We start from the raw sequence: 23,948 nt of genomic DNA on the forward strand, positions 1-23,948 counted from the left end.
CAGCTGGGCGAGAAGGGAAATCATGCGAAACAAATCATTTGTACACGTAACTACAACTGCAACTGCAGTAACATACCCAAGCAATGTGGTTGTGAACACCCAGGAAGAGATTGCAGACCGAAGGGAAGGGACGCAAAACTTTTTGCTTATATATTCCTGAGAATCTAGCGACTCAAAAAAGGCAAACAAATATGCCAGAAAGTCCAAGTCTCTAGTCAATCATGATTATATCTGCATTTTGCATGGTAACACCGGCCTTGTGCTGAATGCTTGTGTTGCTTGGTGCAGTTACCAATCTTGCTGATTCATGGAGCATGCTTTCAGGGTGTCCATTCTCTTCTGTCAAGTGTTGACCAAAACTTTTCGAGCCGTTGAATTTCACCTCAGAACTGGGGAATTCATAACCTAGAGTGCCGCTAGCCACAAAGCATTTGTCAAGCTCTGCCAGGAGATTTCCAACTTTGTCAATCTCTGCAACAACTCCGTTACCCAATCCTCTCCAGCCATCGCCATTCGAATTATACAACCTTTCCTGAAGCCTCAACTTGAGCTGATCGTGGCTTGATCCTTCCCCTGGCTTGCTTAACTCTCTTAGAATCCAAACCACGTGACTGCGATGATGAGTAGCCGCTAACTGAAAGTGGAATTTCTGTGCAGGGAAGTGAATCTGGAATGTCTTCGCATTGCGAACAGTCACCTGCATCCTTATTTGCTGTTGATAGGATGGGTTGACTAACATTCGGTCCAGGGCTCGCATCAAGGGAAGTGTAAGGATGAGAAGTTCAGCCACAGTGTCTAGACCCGCATCGGCGGCACTATGATTCAATGTGGACTCAAGAGAATTCTGAATACGACGATGAGGATTTGGATACTCAAGAGATACACCAATGCGTAGGTGAAATAGTGACTGTGATTGAGACGCGACAACATTGGGGTCAAACTCAGTGTGGCTTGACAGCATGGATGTTTCAATATTGAGGGTGGCGAGGAGGTCTTTCTCAGGGCCATAAGCAAAAGTAACATGTGATAGCGATAGGGATTGAGGCTCCATTTTCTTTCGCTGAAGGCTCTCAAAAATGGACAGAACACATTCAAGTCTTTGCAAATTTTCCATAAGTTCGGTTATGACAGGACGGCCAGCTGGGGCGAGCAAACGGATAGCAAACCCAGTGCCTCTTTTCTGGAAAACTAGCGAGTGGTCCCATCTCGAGATCAAAGCGTTGAAAGATTTGGTCGGTATCAATAGGTTCCCGTAAGCGATCATCGTGGCAACCTTCTTGTGAGGGTCGATCCCATGAAATGCAAGACGAATAGTGTCTTTGATACGAACTCTCTTCTTCAACCCACAAGGCAAGACTATTCGAAGTGCTTGGGGAATATTTGCCGCTCTGTAGCGGATGAAGATTTCAGGGACACGAAGGTCTGATTCAATCACCAGTCTTTGCGGAGGAGGATAGAAATCAACAGACTGCAAATCCACTAGATAGCGCGCATTGGCATGGACTGCTAAAATACCAGAAAGATAATGCCATAAATTCGCCAAGGATGGGTAGCCGACATGTTGAATTTTAGGGGGGAATGTCCCGATGACCTGCGCTGAACGAAGACTGGACGAACTATGGTTGCTTGCATTGAAGGCTGAATAACCTTCTGCTGTAGTTGCCGTTTGAAGCTGCACCACCCACCAGTTATCACCATCCATGCTGCTTGTCGCTGCTACAATCCAGTTACGTTCCCAGAGATGGTGCCAGAAAAAAGAAAATCGCAGGACATTGCTCGGAAACATCCTCCGAAAATCGATCTTTAAACTCCTTGGATTCACTGTTTCAAAGCCCAACATCCTGACACTCGATTCAATCTCATCTATCGCAGCAATACAACGAAGTCGTGCAACACGGGTGACTATATCCTCAGCGGAAGATCTGTCAGAGCTGCGATCATTATCAAGTCGCTCTTGAACGCTGGGAGTAGCCGATATAATACTTGCTCCCGACATTGGCTCAATAGAAACTCGAAGATATCTGGACGGCGTAAGCTGGATGCTCATTTCACAGTCTCCAGGCTCGGTTCTATTTAATTGAGCTCGCAAAGACAATTTGCCGGCAGAATAGAGTAAATTTTCGCTCATGATGCGGTATGCGGAAGAGAGTATGTGAGATATATGCAGCGCAATGACGCTCCGCAAAATACACTCCACAGAAAGGTTCTCTGTGTTGAACTCGATGTCCTCACTGTTAACTTCTTGCCCGTCCTTCATCCAGCGCAAGCCCAGATAAGGATACGTGGAGCCATCTTTTTCACCACATTGATGGCCGCTCTTGATTCCAATTTCTAGCCAACTTTTAGCTCCAACTTTTTGCGCCCAATAATTTACAACGAGCGTTCGATGTAACAGTTCAACGTGTAAGACATCGGACCAGACGCCCCGTGCCAATTCCATGGCTTGCCTAAAAAGTATATTTACTTTATTGGTAAGCACAAGACTATGCAATAAGTCGAAACATCCGGTCAGGCCGCCATTTCGGAGTGAATCATTGATTTTAATATCAAATTCATCGAGAGTCCGACCTTTGGGAATCGGTGACGATGGAGTGAAAAGAAAACGTATGTCGACGAAGTATAGTTGGGAAGACTCGTCTTCTTGCCCGATTGAAAGATCGAGTTCAAACTCATTCGGCACAGCAAATGTGACTCGGCCATCGTGAATACTGTAAGTTTGAAAGGCGTGAGGAACTAGGTCGTATAAAGCCAGTCTCACGCTGATAATCCGGTTTATTTTCTGTAATCTTTTGAGTGTGCCTTTGCCTGTTAACGGCCTGGGTGGTTTATATCCAAGCTAGGTGGTAAGAAGTTAACATAGGATCTTAAAAAGCAGCAGAAGAAAGATGGAGCGCACATCTGACATTGACAATACTTTACCAATAGACAGGACCTCAAGAGCCGTTTTCAAATCCGGATTGGCTACTTGCGCTTGCACCAAATCTCGTTTCATGTCACCAACCCATTGTAGAGCGCTCATGTAGGCCTGGTGACGAGTACGGATGAAATTTTGTAGGTCAATAAGTTTGCTAACATCGGCTGCTTGTCGGCTCCATTGAGACAAAACAAGGAGTTTGATGAACTCTGCGCGCTTAGCATGTGCAAAGTCAAGGACCCGCGATTTTTTCAGGAGGTTTTCTGGGGTCTGGTTTCCCAGTGGCTTCCCACTGGTAGGTAGTTGCAGTGAACTCGAGTCCTGGGGTGAGACTTGGATCTCTGCCATTTCTGCGATCAAGTCAGAAAGATCATTCCAGCATTGCTGCACGGATCTATTAATCAATTTCGAGAACGGGAAAAAGCCTTGCGTTATATGTGGCAACTCTGGTAGATTCGCAGAATTCGTTGAGATAACATTGGCCGCAGAGGTGTCGGTCAATTCCGTACCCCTCGTCATCCCATTGATATGAAGTCGTCTATTATGTGCATCGCCTAAAACTGAATGCCTATCGGCACTGACAGTCGAAGGTGGCATACCATTCCAGGGATTGTTGGCAGCTGGCCCTTGTCCGGCTTCACCGAAATTTGCATTGTCCATAACGACCCCCGGCATATCTAGACATAAACTGGTGACTTTGTCTTTCGAAGCCCTCCCCTCCTTCACCCTCTGCGCAGCAAAGGCGACTGACCTAATGGCTATACTCTGTTTCGATTTCAAGATAGCGCCTGGGGCAGGAAGGGAAGCAGGAGATGGAGACTTATGTTCCAATCGAAAGTCTCAGCGCAATGCCATGTATGTCTGGTCAAAGCGCAGAATATCTCAACTTTCAGTGGTCGTAGCGGTACCCAAGTAGTGTTGCAATGGTCGTCAAAGTCAGCTTTGTCGCGTGTGTATATTCAATTGACTGACGGAGTAAAGAGCAGTGGAGGGAAGGGGTGTAAAACCAAGCAAGAAGGGAAAATCCTGCTCTTGAGATTCAATTGCTTTCAACTGAGACAATAGCTATGCAGGTTTTCCGATCGAATATGATATATAATTGGAAAGTTGTGGCAAGCGCCCGCGTCACTAATAGCAGTTAAAGGCAATGATATAACTGAGTATCTAGGGTGAAAACATTCAAGAAGATAAATGAAAATGGAAAGCACAGAGGTGGGAGCTGAGGTGAGATCAGGGTAAAATTGTCACGATGAAATCGAGAAACTAGAAGACATGTAAGGATTTCAACAGGTACTGTCATTAGAGGAACACAGGTTCTGAAGGTGTAACTGTTCATACCAGCACAGAAGTCTTGAGGGAATGTGGTAGGTGAATCGTTTGAAGATGAGAGCCCGCGCCATGCAATGCGAATGCATGGGGCACGGGAGCAGCCTCAGTGGCTGATGGGTTGATGCCTTTCTGCCTTATGAAACATGGTTGAGTCCCCACTATGATTCTAGAAGTAAAGGGTATTTGTACTGAGCTGTAAGGTAATTACAGTATCTGATAATCCATAGAGAAGGCTTGGTTTGAATTACACTAGATACGGATCTGCCAATAAACTGCTTCTTTGCATGGTAATCGGTAAGGTAATGTAATGCACTTATGTACTTCGTAACACAAAGGCTAATCTCAAAGGATCCTTGGTAAGCCACTCCGCTCTCATACTTTCCTTACTATTTGCTCCTGGGTTGGACTCTTTGCCCTAGCTAAATTAATGCTACAACAACTCTGATCAGCAGGATTTTCATATCTTACATACCTGTCTACTAACTATCAAGTTCCTTAATAGCACGTCTTTAACAACACAAATATCACTTACGAATCTTCTCACCTCCCGGAAGACTCCTTCTCCAGTTATCAGTCGACCATACCATATAGCGAAATTCAAAGGTAAGTAAGCGTACAATAAAAGCACGGTTCTTTTCCAGTTGCTTCCTCTGACCTCTTTTAGTCCTCGCCTCTGACCCTATGGTATGCGACCGATCCGCTAGCAATCCTGAAGGTGCGGAAGAGCAATTAGTTTGACGGCCATTTCCTCCGAATTCATCGATATTTATTATTTTGGGGATATGATCATAAATGACTTATCCCGAAAGCAGTATGCGGGGAGGTGAAGGCCTATTACTTCCACAATACCCAGGCGATGACACTCGCCCGACAAGTAGGAAGGAAATTGCGGGGTGGTATAGCTATGGCTGGGCAGCTGAGGTTTTCACAGTATGTGCTATGGGTATGTACGATGCCGAACAACGCATCCGACCATGTGTTCCCGTTGCTTGCTTCCTTGTGCTCTATCTAATCTTGTCTTATGTCTTAGGGTCTTTCCTCCCTATTACACTAGAGCAAATGGCTCGAGATCGTGGCGTTCTCCTATCCGACAAAGTGACTCCGTGCCGGGCAACATGGAAAGGTCCGCAACAGTTATCGCCACATGAGACCGTGGACCAAAGCGCCATCAATATGTTGTACCAGGGCCGTGATATACTGGGCGCAAGCCAGTGTGTTGTTTACATTTTTGGCGTTGAGATTAACACTGCTAGCTTCGCCATGTATACATTCTCGGTGAGTGTCTTAGTCCAAGCCGTCCTGATAATATCTATGTCAGGTGCTGCAGACCACGGGAGTTACCGTAAACTCTTTCTGCTGATTTTCGCCGTTGTCGGTTCCATTTCTACAATGTTATTTCTCTCAGTTGTACCAAAAGTTTATCTTCTTGGGGCTCTGTTTGCGGTTATAGCAAATACCTGTTTTGGTGCATCATTTGTACTCTTGAATTCATTTTTACCGCTTATAGTTCGTCATCATCCATCTTTACTTGGAGGCAATGATGGAATATCCCGTCAAGGCTTACTAGAGGATAATGCCTTAGACAACACTCGCAACCATGCCAATGAGGCCACGACGCCTTTACTCTATGCAAACCAAGTCGATAATAGAACGGCCGTGGCGGATGCGGCCCCCGTGTCTCTTAAGGGGGCGTCGCAAGAGCTAGAGCTCTCTACGATGATCTCTTCATATGGAATTGGAATTGGTTATATTGGCGCTGTACTACTACAGATACTCTGTATCTTGGTTGTTATCGGCACGCATCAAACAACATTCTCCCTGAGACTTGTCCTCTTTTTGATTGGATTGTGGTGGCTTGTTTTTACGATCCCGGCAGCACTTTGGCTACGGCCTCGTCCTGGTCCACCGTTACCGTGTGCCCAAGACGGAAGACAACATCGTTCATGGCCTGGCTACATTCTTTATGCTTGGAAAGCACTAGGCCGGACAGTAGTTCGGACACGTCGTTTAAAGGATATCCTGTTGTTCCTTGCGTCATGGTTTCTTCTCAGCGACGGAATTGCCACTGTCAGTGGCACGGCCGTGCTTTTTGCCAAAACCCAGCTGGATATGCAGCCTGCCGCACTGGGTATGATTAACGTGGTAGCAATGCTTGCCGGGGTCTTTGGTGCATTTTCCTGGAGTTACATATCGCGGGCGCTCAATCTTCGCGCATCACAAACTATTATTGCATGCATTGTCTTATTCGAACTCGTCCCGCTCTATGGGATTCTCGGGTTTATTCCTGCAATCAGAGATCTTGGATATCTTGGTCTCCAACAGCCATGGGAGATGTTTCCCCTCAGTGTCGTGTATGGGCTGGTTATGGGTGGACTATCTTCTTATTGCCGGAGCTTTTTTGGGGAGTTGATACCACCCGGATACGAAGCAGCTTTTTACGCCCTTTACGCTATCACTGATAAGGGTTCGAGCATATTTGGCCCAGCTATCGTTGGCATGATCACAGACCGCTACGGAGAGATTAGACCTGCATTTGTCTTTCTTGCGATTTTGATAATACTTCCACTACCGCTCATGCTTCTTGTGGATGTGGACCGAGGAAAACGGGACGCACTTGCATTATCAGCTGAACTGGAGGGTAGCCAAAAGTCCTGCGCGCCTAGATATGGGTCGGTTTCTTGTGGTCGACATGATAATGAAGATGCCGCCGCGCAGAGTGGGTGATGACGAGTTACACAATTTCCTGGCAGGCTACTACATTGGAATACTATAATTATCTTCCTACCTAATTGAATGTACTCCGAGCAATTTACACCCACTCCCGTCTGTTTTAGATAGCCACCACTTGTCCAGGAGCCCGATAAAGAAAGTTTTTGCAGAATACAATCGGCATTGAGACCTTTGATAAAAGGAAACAGCAAACGGGAAGGAGCTAGCATGTGCAATGAAATTTTATCTTTGAAGATTTATCACCTGTAAATTTGCGAAAAAAAGAATGCCTAGATTAACAGTCGAGAGGATAAGTATACTACTTTCCAATGCATACATGTAACTGCTAAGTAGTATCTATATATGCAGTAATGATACATGCTGTCCCCTTTATCAAATTCATTATTTGTAGTACAACGGGTAGTAGGTAATTACAGAGTAGTTACCTAGTGGTCTGCCGAATTTTGGAATGCCACGTATGCGGCAGTACTGTTGAAGGGCTATTTTGTTAGGCACACCTACCCGCGGTTCCCTGGACTGCAATTTAACATATTTCCCCACAGCCACAGCGATTTGCAGGGTGGTTATACTAAGGTACTCTGGCATCTTCCGATATTGATTCACAACTATTCTATGCTCTAGGGATTACATAACAATATAAATAAGTCAGATAAGAAAAAATTAAGGACTACGTTCTATTTTATATCTCTAGAAAGTATCCCTACATACAGCGTAGCTATGTCTATAGAATATAGCTTAGTCAATACCGCGCTAAAATGATCTTGATTTCCAATGATGGACGAAGGGATAGTATTAGTACCTATATTTCTATACTTCATACGTGTAGATTAGTTGTTCTAACTGCGAAACGAAGTTCTGACTAACTATAGTCTGTTATATAAGCATGTCTACTGTAGTTAACTACATTGATCTAGGCAAGAAATTAGTCCTTGACTAGCGCCTACGTGACAATTCAGGAGTTCAGCGCTTACTAACTAGTATGGACCATAACTAACGTTACCAGGACCAGTTAGTTACCATGCACCTTGCCATGGAGAAAAGAATAGGTACCTACTACCTGTGGGTAGGTAGTGTCTTGGGTAAGGCAGTGCTAACTAACTATATGAACCCAATAAAATTAGTCAGATGTACTCTATATTATGAGTGTATTACCGGACGAGTTCTTACCAGCTGCCCTGGAGCCTGGAGGTATGTACATACAGTACACTGTACGTATCAATTCTAGATCAAACCTAGCAATGTGATGCTAGTAAATGGAATTTAAGCTCAAGTGTTCCCCCACTTTCACATTACTGAAAAAAAGCAGCTTGTTTTTTTATTGTTATTCTTCCGTCTTTCTTTCACACATCCAGTAGTACCTAGGAAACAAAAGGTTTAATTTGCTCAGTTATGAATAGATAATGGCAAATTACTCTAAGTTGGGAGCCATCATGTATTACTTGCCTAGATGTCCAGTATCACCTACAGCCAAATCTGGATATAAATGGAGAAGAAACAAAGAAAGTAATGATAATAAAGAAAACAAAAACATAGTTCCTGGGTAAACCAAGTTACTACAGAAGAGTACTTCCTACTTGTACTGGCGCCCCCCCCCAGTTTGCCCGACGGCTGTTATTGTTGTGGGGCGCTTCCCGAGTCTAGTAAGGCCCATGGTATCTGGGTTTCTTACAGGTAGTCCCTTGCTGTGTCCCATACGAGGCGGGACCCAACAGGCCAGTCAGGTTGCCCAGGTGCCAGCTGACTGCAGAAAGAACAAACTGTCCTTAACTGCTTCTCCATACCAAGGTCACTACTTAACTCGACATTTCACCTATTCACCTCCCACAGATTCTCATCACCTCTCTTCTCCTTCTTTCCCCCTTCCACGCATTCCTCATCATTACCTCTTTACCGAGGGGGACCGGGAAGCGCTGGCACCATTTGAAGACCTCTTTCAAGGCTATTCTTTGTACCCTGCTGTCCGCGTAGACAGTCAACACGCCCCCTTTGAAGATCCACTTTATTATTTGACAAAATTGCGACACTATGCGGTCGTTCGCACTCTGGGCTTTGAGCCTTCTTGGAGCTTGTGCTGTAGCTTCTGCCACTGATGAAAAAGCTGAAGCTCCCTCCGATGTTATTTCACTTACTAAGGACACATTCGATGGATTCATCAAGGAACATGACCTAGTTCTGGCCGAGTTCTATGCTCCCTGGTGTGGCCATTGCAAGGCTCTCGCTCCTAAGTATGAGGAGGCTGCGACTGAATTGAAAGAAAAGAACATTCCGTTGGTCAAGATTGACTGCACTGCGGAAGAGGATATTTGTCGTGATCAAGGAGTGGAAGGGTATCCCACCCTCAAGATTTTCCGTGGTCATGATTCTGTCAAACCTTACCAGGGGGCTCGTCAGACCGAGGCGTAAGTGACACCTGCCCGTTAACTTCTTGTCCAAAGGATATTGACTCTAGCTTCAGTATTGTCTCATACATGGTGAAGCAGTCGCTTCCCGCTGTATCCGCTGTCACAGCAGAAAATATTGAAGAAATTAAGACTATGGACAAAATTGTCGTTATTGGCTACATCCCGTCTGACGACCAGGCGGCCAATGACATTTTCACCACTTTTGCCGAGTCCCAGAGAGACAACTATCTCTTCGCCATGACAAATGATGCAGCTATTGCTAAGGCGGAGGGTGCCAAGCAGCCTTCAATTATTCTGTACAAAGACTTTGATGAGAGAAAGGCTATCTATGATGGGGAGATCGAGCAGGATGCTCTTCTCAGCTGGGTAAAGACTGCTAGCACACCCTTGGTGGGCGAGCTTGGCCCAGAGACTTACTCTGGATATATCACGGTATGTCATGGGCGTCGCGATCCCTTGCAACAGTGTGTAGTGCATTATAACAAGTTCCTGACCTTTGAATTCATTGAAGGCTGGCATCCCACTGGCCTACATTTTCTCCGAAACCAAGGAAGAGCGTGAGAAGTTCGCCGAGGAATTCAAACCAGTCGCCGAGAAACATAAGGGTGCGATCAACATTGTCACCATCGACGCTAAGATGTTTGGTGCTCATGCCGGCAATCTCAATCTCGACCCCTCCAAGTTCCCTGCATTCGCTATCCAAGATCCTGAAAAGAATGCCAAGTACCCCTACGACCAGTCGAAAGAAGTCAAGGCCAAGGATATCGGTAAATTTATTCAGGATGTTCTTGATGGTAATGTGGAGCCCAGTATTAAGTCCGAGGCTATCCCTGAGACCCAGGAGGGTCCTGTGACAGTTGTAGTAGCCCACTCCTACAAGGATCTCGTCATTGACAACGAGAAGGATGTTCTTCTTGAATTCTATGCACCATGGTGCGGACACTGCAAGGCGTAAGTTATCAAATCACATTACTCGGTATTGTGAGCCTAACCAATTCTTCGATAGCCTTGCCCCCAAGTATGAGGAGCTCGCGGGTCTTTATAGCAATATCCCTGAAGTCACCATCGCTAAGATTGACGCAACTGCCAATGATGTTCCAGACTCCATCACAGGCTTCCCCACCATCAAGCTCTACCCGGCCGGTGCCAAGGATTCTCCTGTTGAATATGAAGGCCCTCGTACTGTCGAGGATCTAGCGAACTTTGTCAAGGAGAATGGCAAGCACAAGATTGATATCGGCTCAAAGGAGGAACAGGAAAGTGGCGGTGCCACCGAGACTACGAGTACTTCCGACGAGTCTGAGACTCCTGCTTCTGCTAGCGATGACAAGGCCGAGCACGATGAATTGTGAAATTCATCTGGCATGATATTCAAATTTATGAGATGTTGTATTCTACCAGCAGTTGAACAATCTCGGCCATTTTATATGTAATCTTGTGCAGCACCTGCTAAAACGGTCTGTTATCCTATTTGCGATTTTTCGTACTAGTTTTCGGTGCCTATTTTTGCCCCTTTTTTTCAGCATTACTGGATAGGCTTAATGCCACTTTCGACGGGACAAATTCTAATGTATGTTCTGCGATCGAGCAATACATCACGAATATCAGAAAGAATTTCCGTAAGTGTAACGAAGAGAGGACAAAATCCAAGTCTTAGAGAAAAAGCGTATTGGGCTAAGTAGGCTTATAGGCAATAGAATCCCCCATCCAAACCGAACGCAGTCCACCCATATATCCACGAAAGCCACAAATGCTGTAGAGGCGAATCGATTTTCATTGAATTTTATGAGCATGTTGCAATCAAAGGATTTGCAAGGTATTGAATTCGACGTGATATTTTGGAGTGGGCTTCACGGAAACTTAGCTTGCAGTCTCTGCTGCCACTAAAGCTTCGAGGGCATCGACATCGTCATCGAACTCATCTGTAGTTTGGGATTTCATGGGCTGGGTTGTTCTGTCGGGCGTATTTGAGGCTTGTGGATCAGATATCTTTGTAACAGAGTCCGCTGGTTTTTCAGCCGGGGCAGAAGGGCTTTGAATTGTAGCAAGGGGGACGCTAGTCTTTGTTCCCGACGTCAGACTCCAATCGATGACCTCGTCTGGACCATAACGTGTAGCCAACCACTCGTTGCACTTTTTGAAATGTCCGTTGGTAAACTAAAATTTGACCTGCGTTAGCTATAGGTGACAATATCATATAAAGCATGTGTACTAATATACTCACAAAGCCTCTAGATGCACTGAGAGGACTAGGATGTACTGATTGAAGCACGGAATGCTTCTGTCGGTTAATGCCTGCTACACGCTTCCCTGCAGGTGTACCCCATGCAAGAAAGACCACTCCGCGAGATCGCACTCTGGCTACCGTATCAATTGCTCTCTGAGTGAAGCGTTCCCACCCTTTGTTCGAATGACTAGCAGGCTGGTGCGCGCGGACTGTTAGGCAGGTGTTGAGCATCAATACCCCGCGCTCAGCCCATATGGTTAGAAGACCTCCCTTGTTAGGGGGTCGTTGAAAGGATGGGTAGTCATTTTTTATACCCGTGTATATGTTGACCAGGGAGGGAGGGGCAGGAGTCGGAGGCCGGACTGAGAATGCTAAACCGTGTGCTTGGTTGTCGTTGTGGTACGGGTCCTGCCCGACAATCACTACCTTCACCTTGTGAAGGGGGGTATGTCGGGACCTAGAGCAGTGTAAGAGAGGTTCTGTTTGTCAAGGCTTTACATGGTACTGTACCAAGAATAGATTTCATTCTCTGGGGGAAATATCTTTGCCCCAGACTGCTTTTCCTTTTGGAGGAAACGTTTTAACGCTAGGAATTCGGGTGTCACTAACTCTTCTTTCAGCTGAGACAGCCAGCTCTCATCTAACGTTTCGATTTCAAGCTGCAGGAGCTCCCTCTGTTCCGGGGTTAACGACGCTACCCATTTTTGTTTATTGAAGCTGGACGAGAGGGTGGACGTTGATTTGGATTCGGCAGACTTGGCCTTAGGAGGACGGAAGAAGGATGTGATGCTGCCATTCTTCGGCTTCTTCGTGTCAACCGGTGGAGTGGTCAAATGATTAGCATTGCGTTTCGGACCTGCTGGACTGGACATGCTGTCGGGTAGGCAATCGACGTGTTTTTTTGGACGTAGAAAAAGCTGAGGCGAGTTTTGGCTAGGGTATCTAGCAATTCGGATTGAAGAACGCGATGATAGCAATGGTGATATCTGTCGGATATAATACTCACCGGATTTGAGATATTGTACAGACTCCGTACGGGTGCAACGCGTCAATCGCGCGCGTAGATTGACAGGGCTTGGCAGGTTCTACTTAAATGTATTCACTGGCAGTTGGACACTAACCTCTTTTCGGTCCCGCAGTTGGCCGGACGGGTCACTGACCCGCCCCCGTCGTTCTGTAGTTAGTAACTTACTAGAAAGCCCATACTACAAATAGTAGCGCTAGTCGTACTAGGTCCGAGCTCAATCGATTCAAACCAATCATCGGAAATTTGAAAGCGCAATGCTTCTTGATACTACATATCAGCATGATACTACCTGACGCAGTACATGCATCCATAGCGACTTATTGTACCTCTACCAAATATAGCTATCCACTTTCATACTTATTCTTACAAGATGGAACTCATTTGGCTCGCCGACACACCCCAATCGCAGCGTCGCACTAGAGCCTTGAGAGCGTGCGCTCTTTGCCAACGAAGAAAGGTGCGTCTGTGTATGCGTGGTTCACTAGGGGCCGTGGAATGTAAAGCAGGTTATCAAAATTTGAAGCTAAGCTAGCTCAACTGTCGTAAAAAGAAACGCTGCCGCCATCTAGGTATGCAAAACAGCCAAGTCCAAAACCAGCAAAGGTCAAGCCATCCCATCGAACAAAATGAGTTCGGTCCTATAAATCACCAATCTATTAGTTCCTCGTACCCTAGTACACAGACCAGCTCAAGGGTCACCCACCCAGTGCCTACAGATTTCACCCGAACAGAGCGTTTCGTGGGAGATCTTAATCCGGAAGCTGTGATTCGGGAAAGGCTCGACGTCTCATGCGAAAGTCAGCTTCGAGACCGGATTGGCCTCTGGATTGGCTCCCCAGCTACGCGCAGCGATGCAGGAGGTATAGGAACAACCTCCGATGCGTTTACTGTTGCATCAGGCTATTCATCCGAACCCGTCGGGTCGCAATATGTTGCGAATTTGTTGCACCAGCGGTATGCATCAGCCCTTAAAACTTGTGAGCGTCTCCCTCTTTCGACAAGAGACCGCTTGGTCTCCATTTATTTCTGCAGGGTTAATCACATTCTACCAATTGTCGATGAGGAGTCGTTCCTTCTTTCCCAATCTGGAGGTACGACATCAGTTTTCTTGGAAAGGGCAATTTGTCTTGTTGCTGCGAAAGACCAAGCGGCCGGTCCTTGGCTTCGGCTCACCACTTATGGACCTCTCATGACATCACGCCAGTTCTGCTCTGAGTTATACAGAGGCCTTGTAATCGCTCTCAATGAGGGGCTTGAGTCCGACCGGATTACTCGTATTCGCACGTTAGCACTAATGTCCTTGCATTGCGAGGGTTATGAAGGAGCAGAGGCGGCCTCCATGCACCTTTGCCAGGCCATTCACCAGGCGCAGACGGTCGGCCTGCATCTCGACCGGCCTGGTCAAGTACCAGGGGAATTTTCGACGAGCCTCTTTTGGTGCTTGTGGGCCCTAGACAAACTGCATGCTTGTATGGGCGGCCGCCCTGTTCTTCTTGCAGACCCTGATATTGGTATTGAAAAGCCCGGGCTCAAACCCTCCCATGAAAGGACTGCTTTTGATGCTTGGTTTGCAATTTCCGATTTGCTCTCCCACGTGATTGCATTCTATAGGCCAACCTCAGATCATACGGTTGGATGGGAGACGGGCTTTCCAACTTTCGAAGAAATTATGGGTGATAATGTTAGACAAGATCTGGACTTTGCTACCCTTGGTGAGTGTCTAGTCTCTTTTAATCATAATCTGTCGCCCCTGCACCTCTTATGACCTCCTTTCGTTCTCCTTAAGTTGACTAAGTGAATAGGCATCCTAGAGCTTTTCTATCATGCTGTGGGCATCCTTTCATGTAGATACAAAGTATCTAACCATCCTGACGGTTCTAAGCCTTCATATATCCGTCAAGGTCTTTCGGCTATTCGAATACACTCCATCGTAGCCACTGAATGTTCGCAAGATCTACCTCCACTTCCCATTGTTCCATATGCGCTCGCACTTTCTATGAGCGTATCGTACCAGCAGATCCGCTCAAGCAAGCTCATCACACATTTTGATCGAGCCAAAGCTAGCTTGGAATCTTGCTGTACGCTTCTGGAAGCCTTGGGGAAGCCCTGGTATTCTGCAGAAGCCATGGCACGGCTAGGACGAAGAGCCCTACACCAGGTTGACGGTTTGGACCTTATGCATCACGGATCCAATCAAGACGCCAATCAACCGTCAGGATCGGGAAACGTTGCCATTGACCCTAGAGATGCCATATCAACCTTACCGCCCCCAACCTACCAGAGTGATGATCGTCTCAGTGACGTGCCTTCTACCACACAAATTTCCTTAACTCACGGATCCTTAGACACGTCAAGCAATAGCTTGCAAAGCTCCGAAGCCGAGGGCTTATCTGATATTGATATGCTCTTCGGAGATTTCTTGAATTTATCGTTACCTACAAACTTCTGGGACCCGGTTTTCTGGCCCTGAATACTAATAGCATACGAAACCGCGTACCCAAATAAGAACATGTGAGAAGGGCGACACCGGTAACTCTCTTATGAAGTAAGGTTGGAGAACAGCATTTGCTCAGGCCTGGCGGTTTTACGGCGTCTCATTTGTAGAGAAGGCATTTTGTTGGAGTCAGTGCCGATCCTCATCAGCGGGGCCCTGAGGCCTCCTTTACTTTTCTAGCGACTCCGATCTAGTTGCCTTTCCCGATGCATACTTACTTCATGTGCTAGATCTTATCCTGTACATATCTTGAGGATGCCATCTTAACTATCTCGTGTCAATAAATACGATGTCTATACTCTGTGAATTACTTCTTTAGTCCCTAGGCATTTACCGTTGGCGATTCCAGTCGAATAGGATCTACGGTGCGAGCCTACAGTCTACTATCACTTCACAAGGGGTAAAGGAGCCAGAAGCGGAGGTGGAAAGGAGGACCATTGACTAATTATGACGTTCCGTACTTTCATTATGAGGGATCAACCCGGCTAACGAGTCTGACAATCTGCTTAGGGCTTAGAGTGGAGTCGCACGTAAGTAATACTTACTCATTAGACAGGGATGATAATGTGACCAAATTTCTCCCGCCCCGTTTCTATCTTCCTCCTTTTGTGGTATTATTAGAATAGAGAGAGAAAGAGGCGAAAGTTGGCTGGCAGTAGGTACCTCATCATTGTTTCTTCTTCCCTCTGCCTATCCTTGTTATTATTGGTCTCCTTATGATTGTACCTCCTCCCTTCTCAGAAGGTATGTACATACATCATGATGTCTTGGAATGTTCCGATCTCATAATCATCCAATGAGACCTAGTTCAAGGGTGGTCTTATCCACTAAGATAGGTATGTACATAACTACAGTTAGGTAAACTTAGTAATACATGGTATTCGGCAAATTAAATAGAAGGAAGAAAATTTAATTAAATTAAACAGTAATCTCGAATCCTACCTAGTTCCAAAAAAGAAAAAGAAAAAATCCACAGCCATTGGTCCTTCCCCTGAAATCCAACTCAGCTCCCGCGAACAGCTCAGCACACTGACATGGAACATCCACTCTTAAATCTCCACCTATTCATTGTTTTCTTCTTTGTTCTCTAACTCTGCCACTGTTCATTATATATGGACTTTAACACCTGCTTGTGCTGTAGAGCTTGCCATTTCCGCGTTATTCTATTGGCGAAGTATATATTGTCCAGCAGAGCATTAGTCCTCATATATAATCAATATCCTGATCACATTGCGCTTGCGTGTGTTTGAGGAATCACATTTATCTAGCGGGAGAAAAAAGTTCAGTCTATATTCAGTTCTTGATCAGTGTGGTGTTGTCTATCGACTTCTTCTAAATACCACCCCAGGAATATCCTTCTTTGCCCCCCGCTTCTGTTGTATCTGTTTAGGAAAGTATATTGGTGTGACTGTTCAGCCTGCCAAAGCTTGAATGTGCGAATGTGGCGCGATTGATTCGGCCTATCACTCTATATAGAGGTAGCTCACTGTACTGCTCCTCCTGACATGTGCAGCTAGAAATATACAAACCTCTTTCTATCCTACCTGCACTAAAAACAACAGAAAAGAATAAACAGTTGGGCGAAATCTGTACCCACGGTGACCTGCTTGGCTTGACCCCTAGCATTCATGTCTTTCATACCTAGCCCTCAACAGCAATTGACCTCCGCCACCGACGCAGCAAAAAGAACAAAGCATGGGTCAGATTATAGCAAAGACACTAGTCGAGTACCTGTGCATCCAATCTCTCAATTACAAGGGCCTTTTGAAGAGTCGATAATTGAAGCCACCGAAGGAACCGAAAGCGAATGGATGGTTGTGCTTGATGCGCAATCCCGGCGCAGAGACCTGCTAGAGAGTATCAAATATGAACGACTGTGTGGCAGAAGATGGCGTCAACGGCCCGGAGAAAGGCAAGCAGTTGTTACGCCTGCATAACGCACAACCCCCTTCTGATCAATGTGCAAACTAACCCATTTTAGATATCACCCATTTTGGAAGCTTGTCTCTCAGATATCCTTTGGCATCTACCTTCTAGCTCATAGGCTAGCCAAGTCCGATTCAGAAGTCCTGAGAATCCTTCAAGGCCATGTGGATGAGTTAGACGGCTTTCTCGGAAGGACTATCGAAGACTTCCTTATAATACAGATCGATGTGCGCACACGGATTCAATATCTCAGTCTTCCCCTTCAGAACTTAGAGCTCTTCGATGAGATGTTACAGGACCGCAACTTCCGCCTCGCCGTCGTTGACTATAACGAAAAGATTGAGCATGCCGTTGAAAGGTTCACTATTGCCGTTGGAGATTCTTTAAAAGATATGCAGAAAGGCAAGGATGCCATTGGGGCTCTATGGCAATATCTTAAACAGTCTGCAAAAGAATACGGACCCCTGTCTAGCAAGGTATTCGCGATTTATGATGCCATGCTGGCAAATACGGAGGGCTGGAATACAGTCTTTTCGGAACTCCGCCATAAAGGGGTTGCACTCCACTCGGCACTGTCTCAACTTGGCCTGGCAACCACCGAAATGCAAAGGCGTGTAGGTGTAGCGAGCAGGAAAGAGGCGGTAAGTACTTGGTTCATCGATTGTCTACAGGCGTCTCTCACGGCGGAACTAGTTTCCTAATGTAGAGCAGATGCCTTCCATACAAACAGCAACTGCTACGTACCGAAGCAAATCAATAAGAGGACGACTGTCTGAAAAGCGGACGTCGATTATTGCTTTAGGTCATTCTAGTTCGGAAAAGCCTCTGCCGCGTGACCCGTGCTTGTCAGATTTCACAAACAAGTCAGCCGGGGCATCTCTATGGGGCACTGAACGTCACAGAATCACGCGAAAGAGTGCCCCGAATCTCCGAGCATTGCACGAGTCTCATAATCGTAAAGGGCATGCAACCCTCCCACGTGAAGCAGAATCTCTAAATTCTGACATAGGCGGCTCTAGTCTGACTACGCTTGTGCCGAGAATTCAAAGGAACCTTAGCAGGAGGTTTTCAAAAGCTAGATCTACCAATAAGGGGCCTGAGAGCGAGAATGTCGAAATAAAGCAATCCCGGCCCGCTACAGCGCCTTGTAAGGCTTTGAGGTCCCGAAGTATCTCCCTAGAGCAATTGACCTCCCGGAAACTCAAGAAAGACCAGCAGCACGACCAACAGGATATAGTAGAGCCGCCTCCGAAGTCACCGCCAAGACAACCTTATACTGCCCGAGCACCAATAAGACGAGAAACAATGATAAATCAGTTATTGCATTACTTCAAGTCGGATCGAGTAGTCGATGACTGGGAGAGCACGATTCGAAAAGAAAAGGTTGCTTGCTATCCCCCACAGAGAAGGAAGGAGGGGCCTTGCAGCGAGTTCTGTGCGACATCAACAACGCCTGAGGCCTCCGGACAGCTTCAAACAGAAGTATTTGGAGACGAGCTGGAAAGATCAATGGCCTGGTTACAGGGCAATACATCACAGAACACCTATTCTCTGAAATTGAAACGTCATATTGCACCTAGAATCCACGCCCTTTCGGTCCATATGACACTGGCAGAAGAGCTAGAAGAGGACTGTGGTGCCAACGATAGCCATGATAACGAAACAACAGGGCTAGAGACACATTCGATCATAACAGCCCTGCCATGTGTACCATCTCCATTAGTAGGTAGTACGGGCGTAAATTGCTGTCATTGCAGAAGCTGACCATAAGCAGGCTACGGAACGACTTGGTTTATCTTGACCGAGCGGATTAAAATGCCTGATTTGTCATCAGTGCATCCGAGAGAGACCAGGCATATTGTGTTCAGAATTCTACTATCTGAATCCAGTCTTGGGCTAAGTTTTGTTACTTGGAGATTGTCTATGAGCGAAGCCTTACTTCGGCTCTCTTAAGCATAAGCACTTACACAGCCAAGACTATGCTACTCTTCTGGAAGAATTTGAAACACTTCTTCCTATCATTGCCAGACAAGTGAACACTAGTCGTCAGTGGACATCAGCTCGACGTCTTGGGGTGTAGTGACAAAGTGTAGAAGGATGCACCGAATAAATTCGCATTACTTGTACAGCTAGGTAATATAATAAGATAGATGGGCTCTGCTGCTTTCCTCAATCCTATCCCTATGATAAAATCTTCCAGAAGAGCCTGTTCAACCATCCAAAGTAGTACGAAAACGCCAAGAAAAGCCTGAAAGCACAATGAACTGCAACTACCTTTCATGTGGGATGGGACAGAACAGAATAAAAAATAGCAGGTCAGGTCAGACGATTCGCTATTTACAGCGCTTCTCGACGATACTTGGGCCATGTTCTTCGTACTCTTTCTTCGAAATCCACATTTGATGGAAGGTGCCCAAGCTAGCGAGAATACTTCCGCCAATCCAAGAGCCGAACTTGCGTTCAGCCGTATTGCCTGGTGCAGAAATCCGGACTCGCGGTCCTGGATAGGTCTGCAGAAGTTCTTGGTTGAGGCGGTCGGTGAAGCCATGGAGTAAGCTGGATGCCCCCGTGACAACAACATTAGCCAGCAAATGCGGGCGGATGTCAACATCAACCCCATTAAGCGCATTTTTAATCAGTTCGGGTACAGTCTGAGCTTGCGTTGGGGTAGGAAATGGCGACTCCGGGTCTGGAATTGCAGCTTTGGCATCAAACAGGGACTCCACAACTCTATAGCGATCAAGGCCGAATACCTGGTTGTAACCATCGGGAAATTCGAATGGCCGACCGGGACTACTTCTAGCAACCTCCTCATTCGAGACCCCGCTGGGGCCCGTTGCAGAGAGCTTGTTGGGTCCAGGCCACACTTGGACCACGCATTCTTTGAACTCTGAAAGCGTTCGCTCTTCCAGCAGGGTGCGGTATGAAGCGTCCGGTGTCTTTTCAGGTGGAAAAGCTTTGTACTTTGCCTGCGAAGGCTGACCAGCGTCGACAGCGGTTTTCGATGAAATGAGATAATGTGGGGTTATGGTGATCGGTTGCGGTGTGTTGGTCTTGAAAAGAGCGCGGATTTGTGACGAGATATAGTCGCCGCCTAGAGGAGAATGTTGGACCCCACGTTTTAGAATCATCCCGTCATGCACCGGAGTTACTGAGATGTTGGAAGCACCGACATCAACAACAAGGGCAGAAGCTTTTCCAGATGCGAAGCTGGAGAACTACTGTGTCAGCAGAGCATGCCAAACGGCATGGAATAAGGGGTCAATACATACGCTGCCAGAACACCATTCCTTGCCAAATAGAAAGCTGGCGTTCCCCATTTCTCCATGGCGATTTCAATAGTCTTCTCGCGCGCTTTCGTAGGGTTCCAGCCACACTCAGACATCAAAAGCGGGCTGTCCGCAAGAGGCTTCTCTTCAGTTTCCACTCCCTCCATATCTGTGGGCAGCTCTCCATCGGCAACGTCGTTCAAGCCGTTCTGGAATGGATTTCCCGGCTTGGGACCCGTGAGTCGAGACGTGAAAGAATATTCCCACACTTTCTCTGCCATGTCCCAATCCTCCACAATTCCATCCCGGCCCATTGGGTTGTGGACGGATAAACCAGGACGCGGAGTGACAAAGACATCATCACTAAATACCAGCCTTTCCCGTCCTTCGGAAGTGTATTTCCCGTAGTATGTTGGGATCAGGGATTTTGGCGTGTCTTCGCCTGCAAAGCCGGCGCGCGTTGTCGAAAATCCAGGATCAAGTACAATAGCTGAAACCTCATCTGTATGCAATGAGCCATCAGTATCTGACCTGAGGCAAACACATTTGAAGTTGTAATATGCACATGGGAAAGCTCTTGACTCCACGATGTATTGAGGAGGGATAACATACCTCCACCGTACTCGGCAGTCGAAGGTGGAATAGAAGGGTTCATGACGAAATTCAAAAGAGAAGCGCCGCAGTATTAGCAGTAACGGAAATACAAGCCCGCAATTCAGGGATGATGCGTAAGAGAAAGCAGTCCAGGCTTGGTAGGTTGAGACAATACTACAATATGAGGTACAAAAGTTGTGGGCAGTGTGGTCATAGGATGATTTATAGAGGGTGTGTTTTGCGGTGCGGCGGCGGGAACCTAACTTAAAAGCTCTGGTGGCGTCTTCACCAGCTCCTGTACTCCGTTCGACTACGTACTCTGCATTACTACTTACTCTATTATTTACATATATCCCCCTTTTATACGTAAAGCTCTAAACCTGGCTATCACTATCTTCTGGTCACCTGATCGGTGCTATTTTCTATCTTCTATTGTTCCATTTCAACATATCTCTCAGGTGGAGTTCAACGATCATGAACACCGATACTACATCGAACCCGGATACTCTCTTCCGACCGGTAAAGAGAAGAAAGTTCCTGCGACGCCGACCTGAAGACACACAAGAAGAAACTCGCATTGAAAATGGAGGCGCTGACCGAGATTCAAATTCTACCGTTTCCCAGTCGCAAGTAGGCGATGATCCTGTACACCCTGCAAATATTACTCGTCTCCGACGTCTCTATCGCTCCCGCAAAGGTGGCATCGAATTTTCTGCAACCTCACGGCAATCCGCAGAAAACAATAAGAAACTTGGTGTATCCGTAGTGACTCCGGAGGATATTGAGGCTGAGAAAATACAAGCTATGTGTGACCGATTTACAGCACACACCGGGCAGACGGTGGACGTCGACAAGCACATGTACGATTTACACTGTATCTTTTATATGGTCCGTATTCTCTGTAATGGAAGCTGACAATATAAGGATGGCTTATATAGAATCTGAAATGGCCAAGCGACAACGACGCACCGTTCCAACAAATACTACAGACTCGAATATTCAATTGGCGAGCGAAGCGGGTGCTGCGTCGCCCGCGACCAATCTTCCTCAACGTGAACCAGCGTCTTTAGGTAAACTCCATGAGATTGATCTTGGTCAGGAGACCAAGCTACAGAATATTGCGCGAACTGAGGCGGCGACAAGAAAGTTGGCGGGCGACGAGGAAGAGGTGCATACTAGAAATAACGGATTTCTTTCAAAAGCTGCGCCTGTGGGCAAGGACGAGAGGCTATGGAGTCATAGGAAACGGCGGACCAGTGAAGATGTGGAAAGAGACAGACTTGTAGAAGAAGTTCTACGCGAGAGCAAATGTAAGTGTCTTCGCCCTTCCCCTAGTGTCTTGGGTATGTTCTAGCTCTAACGAAACCTACTTTAGTGGATGTATATGAGGAACCGGAACTTGAAGCAGCGGCAGTAGGAGACGACCAAGCTGCTGATGATAGAGTCGCTGAACAGTTCCGGAGAGACTTCCTTGATGCAATTCAATCACGTCGTCGGGTGACACGAGCGAAGAACACTAAAACCACGAAGGCTGAGGCATCACGGGGTCCTAAATTAGGAGGCAGCCGGAGTGCTAGAGCTGCGATGCGGGAAATTCAGGAGAAGCAAGGACGGAAATGAATTCGCCTTGCTACATACCGTCCTTAGATGTAAATGCGGGGACCATCTTATCCTAATTCCGACATCCGCTTTGTGATTGAGGTATTTATTTACCCTTTGGACATATACCGGTGTAATCAGTATGCCCTGTGTCGGATGCATCTTTCTTTGTCCCACTTGGACAGCCATCTCCGTTGTCTTGTCTGTTCATGGTGCATTCCCTGTTTCGTGAATGAAAACAGGCCCCTTAGCCTGTACAGAAGATCTTCGGTCTTTTTGTGGCGCTACCGTCCGATAATGTGTCTCACATTGAATGATGTGGATATTTGATGGACTAGAAATGTTTAGTCCCTCTGAAAGTCGAACTATTCCATCTACCCCAGGCTTCCCCGTACGGGAAGACTTGCTAAGGTAAGTAATACTAGTAGTAGTGGAAACTGAGACAACCGATCGATCAAGCCTTTGGTCTCAATCGAAAGCCCGTGCGTGCGTGGAATTACTCATCTTGTTTGCGACATTGGCCGGCGTGCTGATGCCATAGTCTGTATAATGTATATACCTCACTTGTGGACCCTGATATGGCAATGTGTAGGGATACATATGGTGATGAGTTACAAAGTACCTAAGTCCTTAGACCCATGCTGACTGTTCTGCCCGTAGATATTAAGATGAAGGTGTATATACGTACTACCATCCACTGTATCTGTATGTATGCAGTATATTAGGTCCGTACTAGTTCCAAGCATTAGCTATCTAGTTCTCTTTCAAATTAGGGGTTGAACCCCGAAATCGCGAGCTTATCCAGACCAACGAGTACTAAGTACAGCATGGAGTAGTAGAGCATAGTACATAATTGATATACCTAGAAAACGGGTTTGGCGAAATATTCTTCTGTTCAACGATAGAGCTGTAGCTCCCCCGTCGTTATACTGAACTAGATGTTGATGAATGAGCTCGAATCTACATTGAACCTCTAGGCCGAATAGTTAAGCCGAACGCAAGCATCAAAAGAGCTAGTAGATGTCAGCCGAGACTTGAAGAAAGGGAATTCAGTGTAGTTGAAGAGGCTATCGGAAAATATATCAAGCCCAACTAACAATCTCCTTTTTACCCTTCCCTCTTTTAACCCCGTACTTGTTTGAATGTCTAATACTGGGCATTCGGCAGGTGTAGCAGAAGAAAACAAATTCTTATATGCCCCTTTACGACCTATGTTCGACGGTATACTAGGAATGGGGTTTTAGTGCAGTCCAAATTAGTTCTCCTCCACAACGGGAGCCACAAGGGTTTGATGTAACAAGCATAGCAACTAGTGATTGTCTCAACACGCAAAGAGAGTAAACCACAAACTTGCCCGTAGCTTAATTTGGAAAGCAACATTACTGCATCCACATAAATAGTACTTGATAACAAGATGGCCGTCTAGCCAGACGCTAC

The 23,948-nt window shown here is 46.5% G+C and overlaps 8 protein-coding genes across 8 annotated transcripts; 5 read left to right on the forward strand and 3 right to left on the reverse strand.

Moving 5' to 3' along the window:
* Positions 1-211: 211 nt before the first annotated feature.
* BDW43DRAFT_302295 (mediator of RNA polymerase II transcription subunit 14) lies at positions 212-3,589 on the reverse strand (the record flags this gene model as incomplete). Its single annotated transcript, XM_032045212.1, has 3 exons — positions 212-1,468; positions 1,505-2,836; positions 2,897-3,589. The coding sequence occupies 3 exons, from the start codon at positions 3,587-3,589 to the stop codon at positions 212-214; spliced, it is 3,282 nt and encodes a 1,093-aa protein (XP_031897394.1).
* Positions 3,590-4,626: 1,037 nt separating this feature from the next.
* BDW43DRAFT_284930 (MFS transporter) lies at positions 4,627-7,186 on the forward strand. Its single transcript, XM_032042890.1, has 3 exons — positions 4,627-4,846; positions 4,908-5,186; positions 5,274-7,186. Exons 2-3 carry the CDS (start codon positions 5,036-5,038, stop codon positions 6,965-6,967), a joined length of 1,845 nt encoding a protein of 614 aa, XP_031897395.1. The 5' UTR covers positions 4,627-4,846; positions 4,908-5,035; the 3' UTR covers positions 6,968-7,186.
* A 1,519-nt stretch (positions 7,187-8,705) lies between these two features.
* On the forward strand, positions 8,706-10,801 carry pdiA (protein disulfide isomerase PDI1). Its single transcript, XM_032038585.1, has 4 exons — positions 8,706-9,372; positions 9,429-9,807; positions 9,887-10,326; positions 10,382-10,801. Exons 1-4 carry the CDS (start codon positions 8,999-9,001, stop codon positions 10,725-10,727), a joined length of 1,539 nt encoding a protein of 512 aa, XP_031897396.1. The 5' UTR covers positions 8,706-8,998; the 3' UTR covers positions 10,728-10,801.
* A 434-nt stretch (positions 10,802-11,235) lies between these two features.
* On the reverse strand, positions 11,236-12,474 carry BDW43DRAFT_313821 (uracil-DNA glycosylase; the record flags this gene model as incomplete). The annotated part of the gene is made up of 3 exons (XM_032047682.1): positions 11,236-11,532; positions 11,600-12,059; positions 12,113-12,474. 3 exons carry the CDS (start codon positions 12,472-12,474, stop codon positions 11,236-11,238), a joined length of 1,119 nt encoding a protein of 372 aa, XP_031897397.1.
* Positions 12,475-12,841: 367 nt separating this feature from the next.
* Positions 12,842-15,383, forward strand: BDW43DRAFT_284948 (transcription factor domain-containing protein). Its single transcript, XM_032042891.1, has 3 exons — positions 12,842-13,086; positions 13,180-14,341; positions 14,432-15,383. Exons 1-3 carry the CDS (start codon positions 13,000-13,002, stop codon positions 15,097-15,099), a joined length of 1,917 nt encoding a protein of 638 aa, XP_031897398.1. The 5' UTR covers positions 12,842-12,999; the 3' UTR covers positions 15,100-15,383.
* A 1,368-nt stretch (positions 15,384-16,751) lies between these two features.
* On the forward strand, positions 16,752-19,085 carry BDW43DRAFT_302300 (uncharacterized protein; the record flags this gene model as incomplete). Its single annotated transcript, XM_032045213.1, has 4 exons — positions 16,752-16,999; positions 17,105-17,690; positions 17,761-18,771; positions 18,939-19,085. 4 exons carry the CDS (start codon positions 16,752-16,754, stop codon positions 19,083-19,085), a joined length of 1,992 nt encoding a protein of 663 aa, XP_031897399.1.
* A 297-nt stretch (positions 19,086-19,382) lies between these two features.
* BDW43DRAFT_313824 (actin family protein) lies at positions 19,383-20,973 on the reverse strand (the record flags this gene model as incomplete). The annotated part of the gene is made up of 3 exons (XM_032047683.1): positions 19,383-20,259; positions 20,322-20,820; positions 20,931-20,973. The coding sequence occupies 3 exons, from the start codon at positions 20,971-20,973 to the stop codon at positions 19,383-19,385; spliced, it is 1,419 nt and encodes a 472-aa protein (XP_031897400.1).
* Positions 20,974-21,254: 281 nt separating this feature from the next.
* BDW43DRAFT_284954 (telomere length and silencing 1 family protein) lies at positions 21,255-23,103 on the forward strand. Its single transcript, XM_032042892.1, has 3 exons — positions 21,255-21,772; positions 21,837-22,222; positions 22,288-23,103. The coding sequence occupies exons 1-3, from the start codon at positions 21,387-21,389 to the stop codon at positions 22,530-22,532; spliced, it is 1,017 nt and encodes a 338-aa protein (XP_031897401.1). The 5' UTR covers positions 21,255-21,386; the 3' UTR covers positions 22,533-23,103.
* Positions 23,104-23,948: the final 845 nt, after the last annotated feature.

This window comes from Aspergillus alliaceus (genome assembly GCF_009176365.1).
Source record: "Aspergillus alliaceus strain CBS 536.65 unplaced genomic scaffold BDW43scaffold_41, whole genome shotgun sequence".
In the NCBI taxonomy this organism is placed as follows: Eukaryota; Fungi; Ascomycota; class Eurotiomycetes; order Eurotiales; family Aspergillaceae; genus Aspergillus; species Aspergillus alliaceus.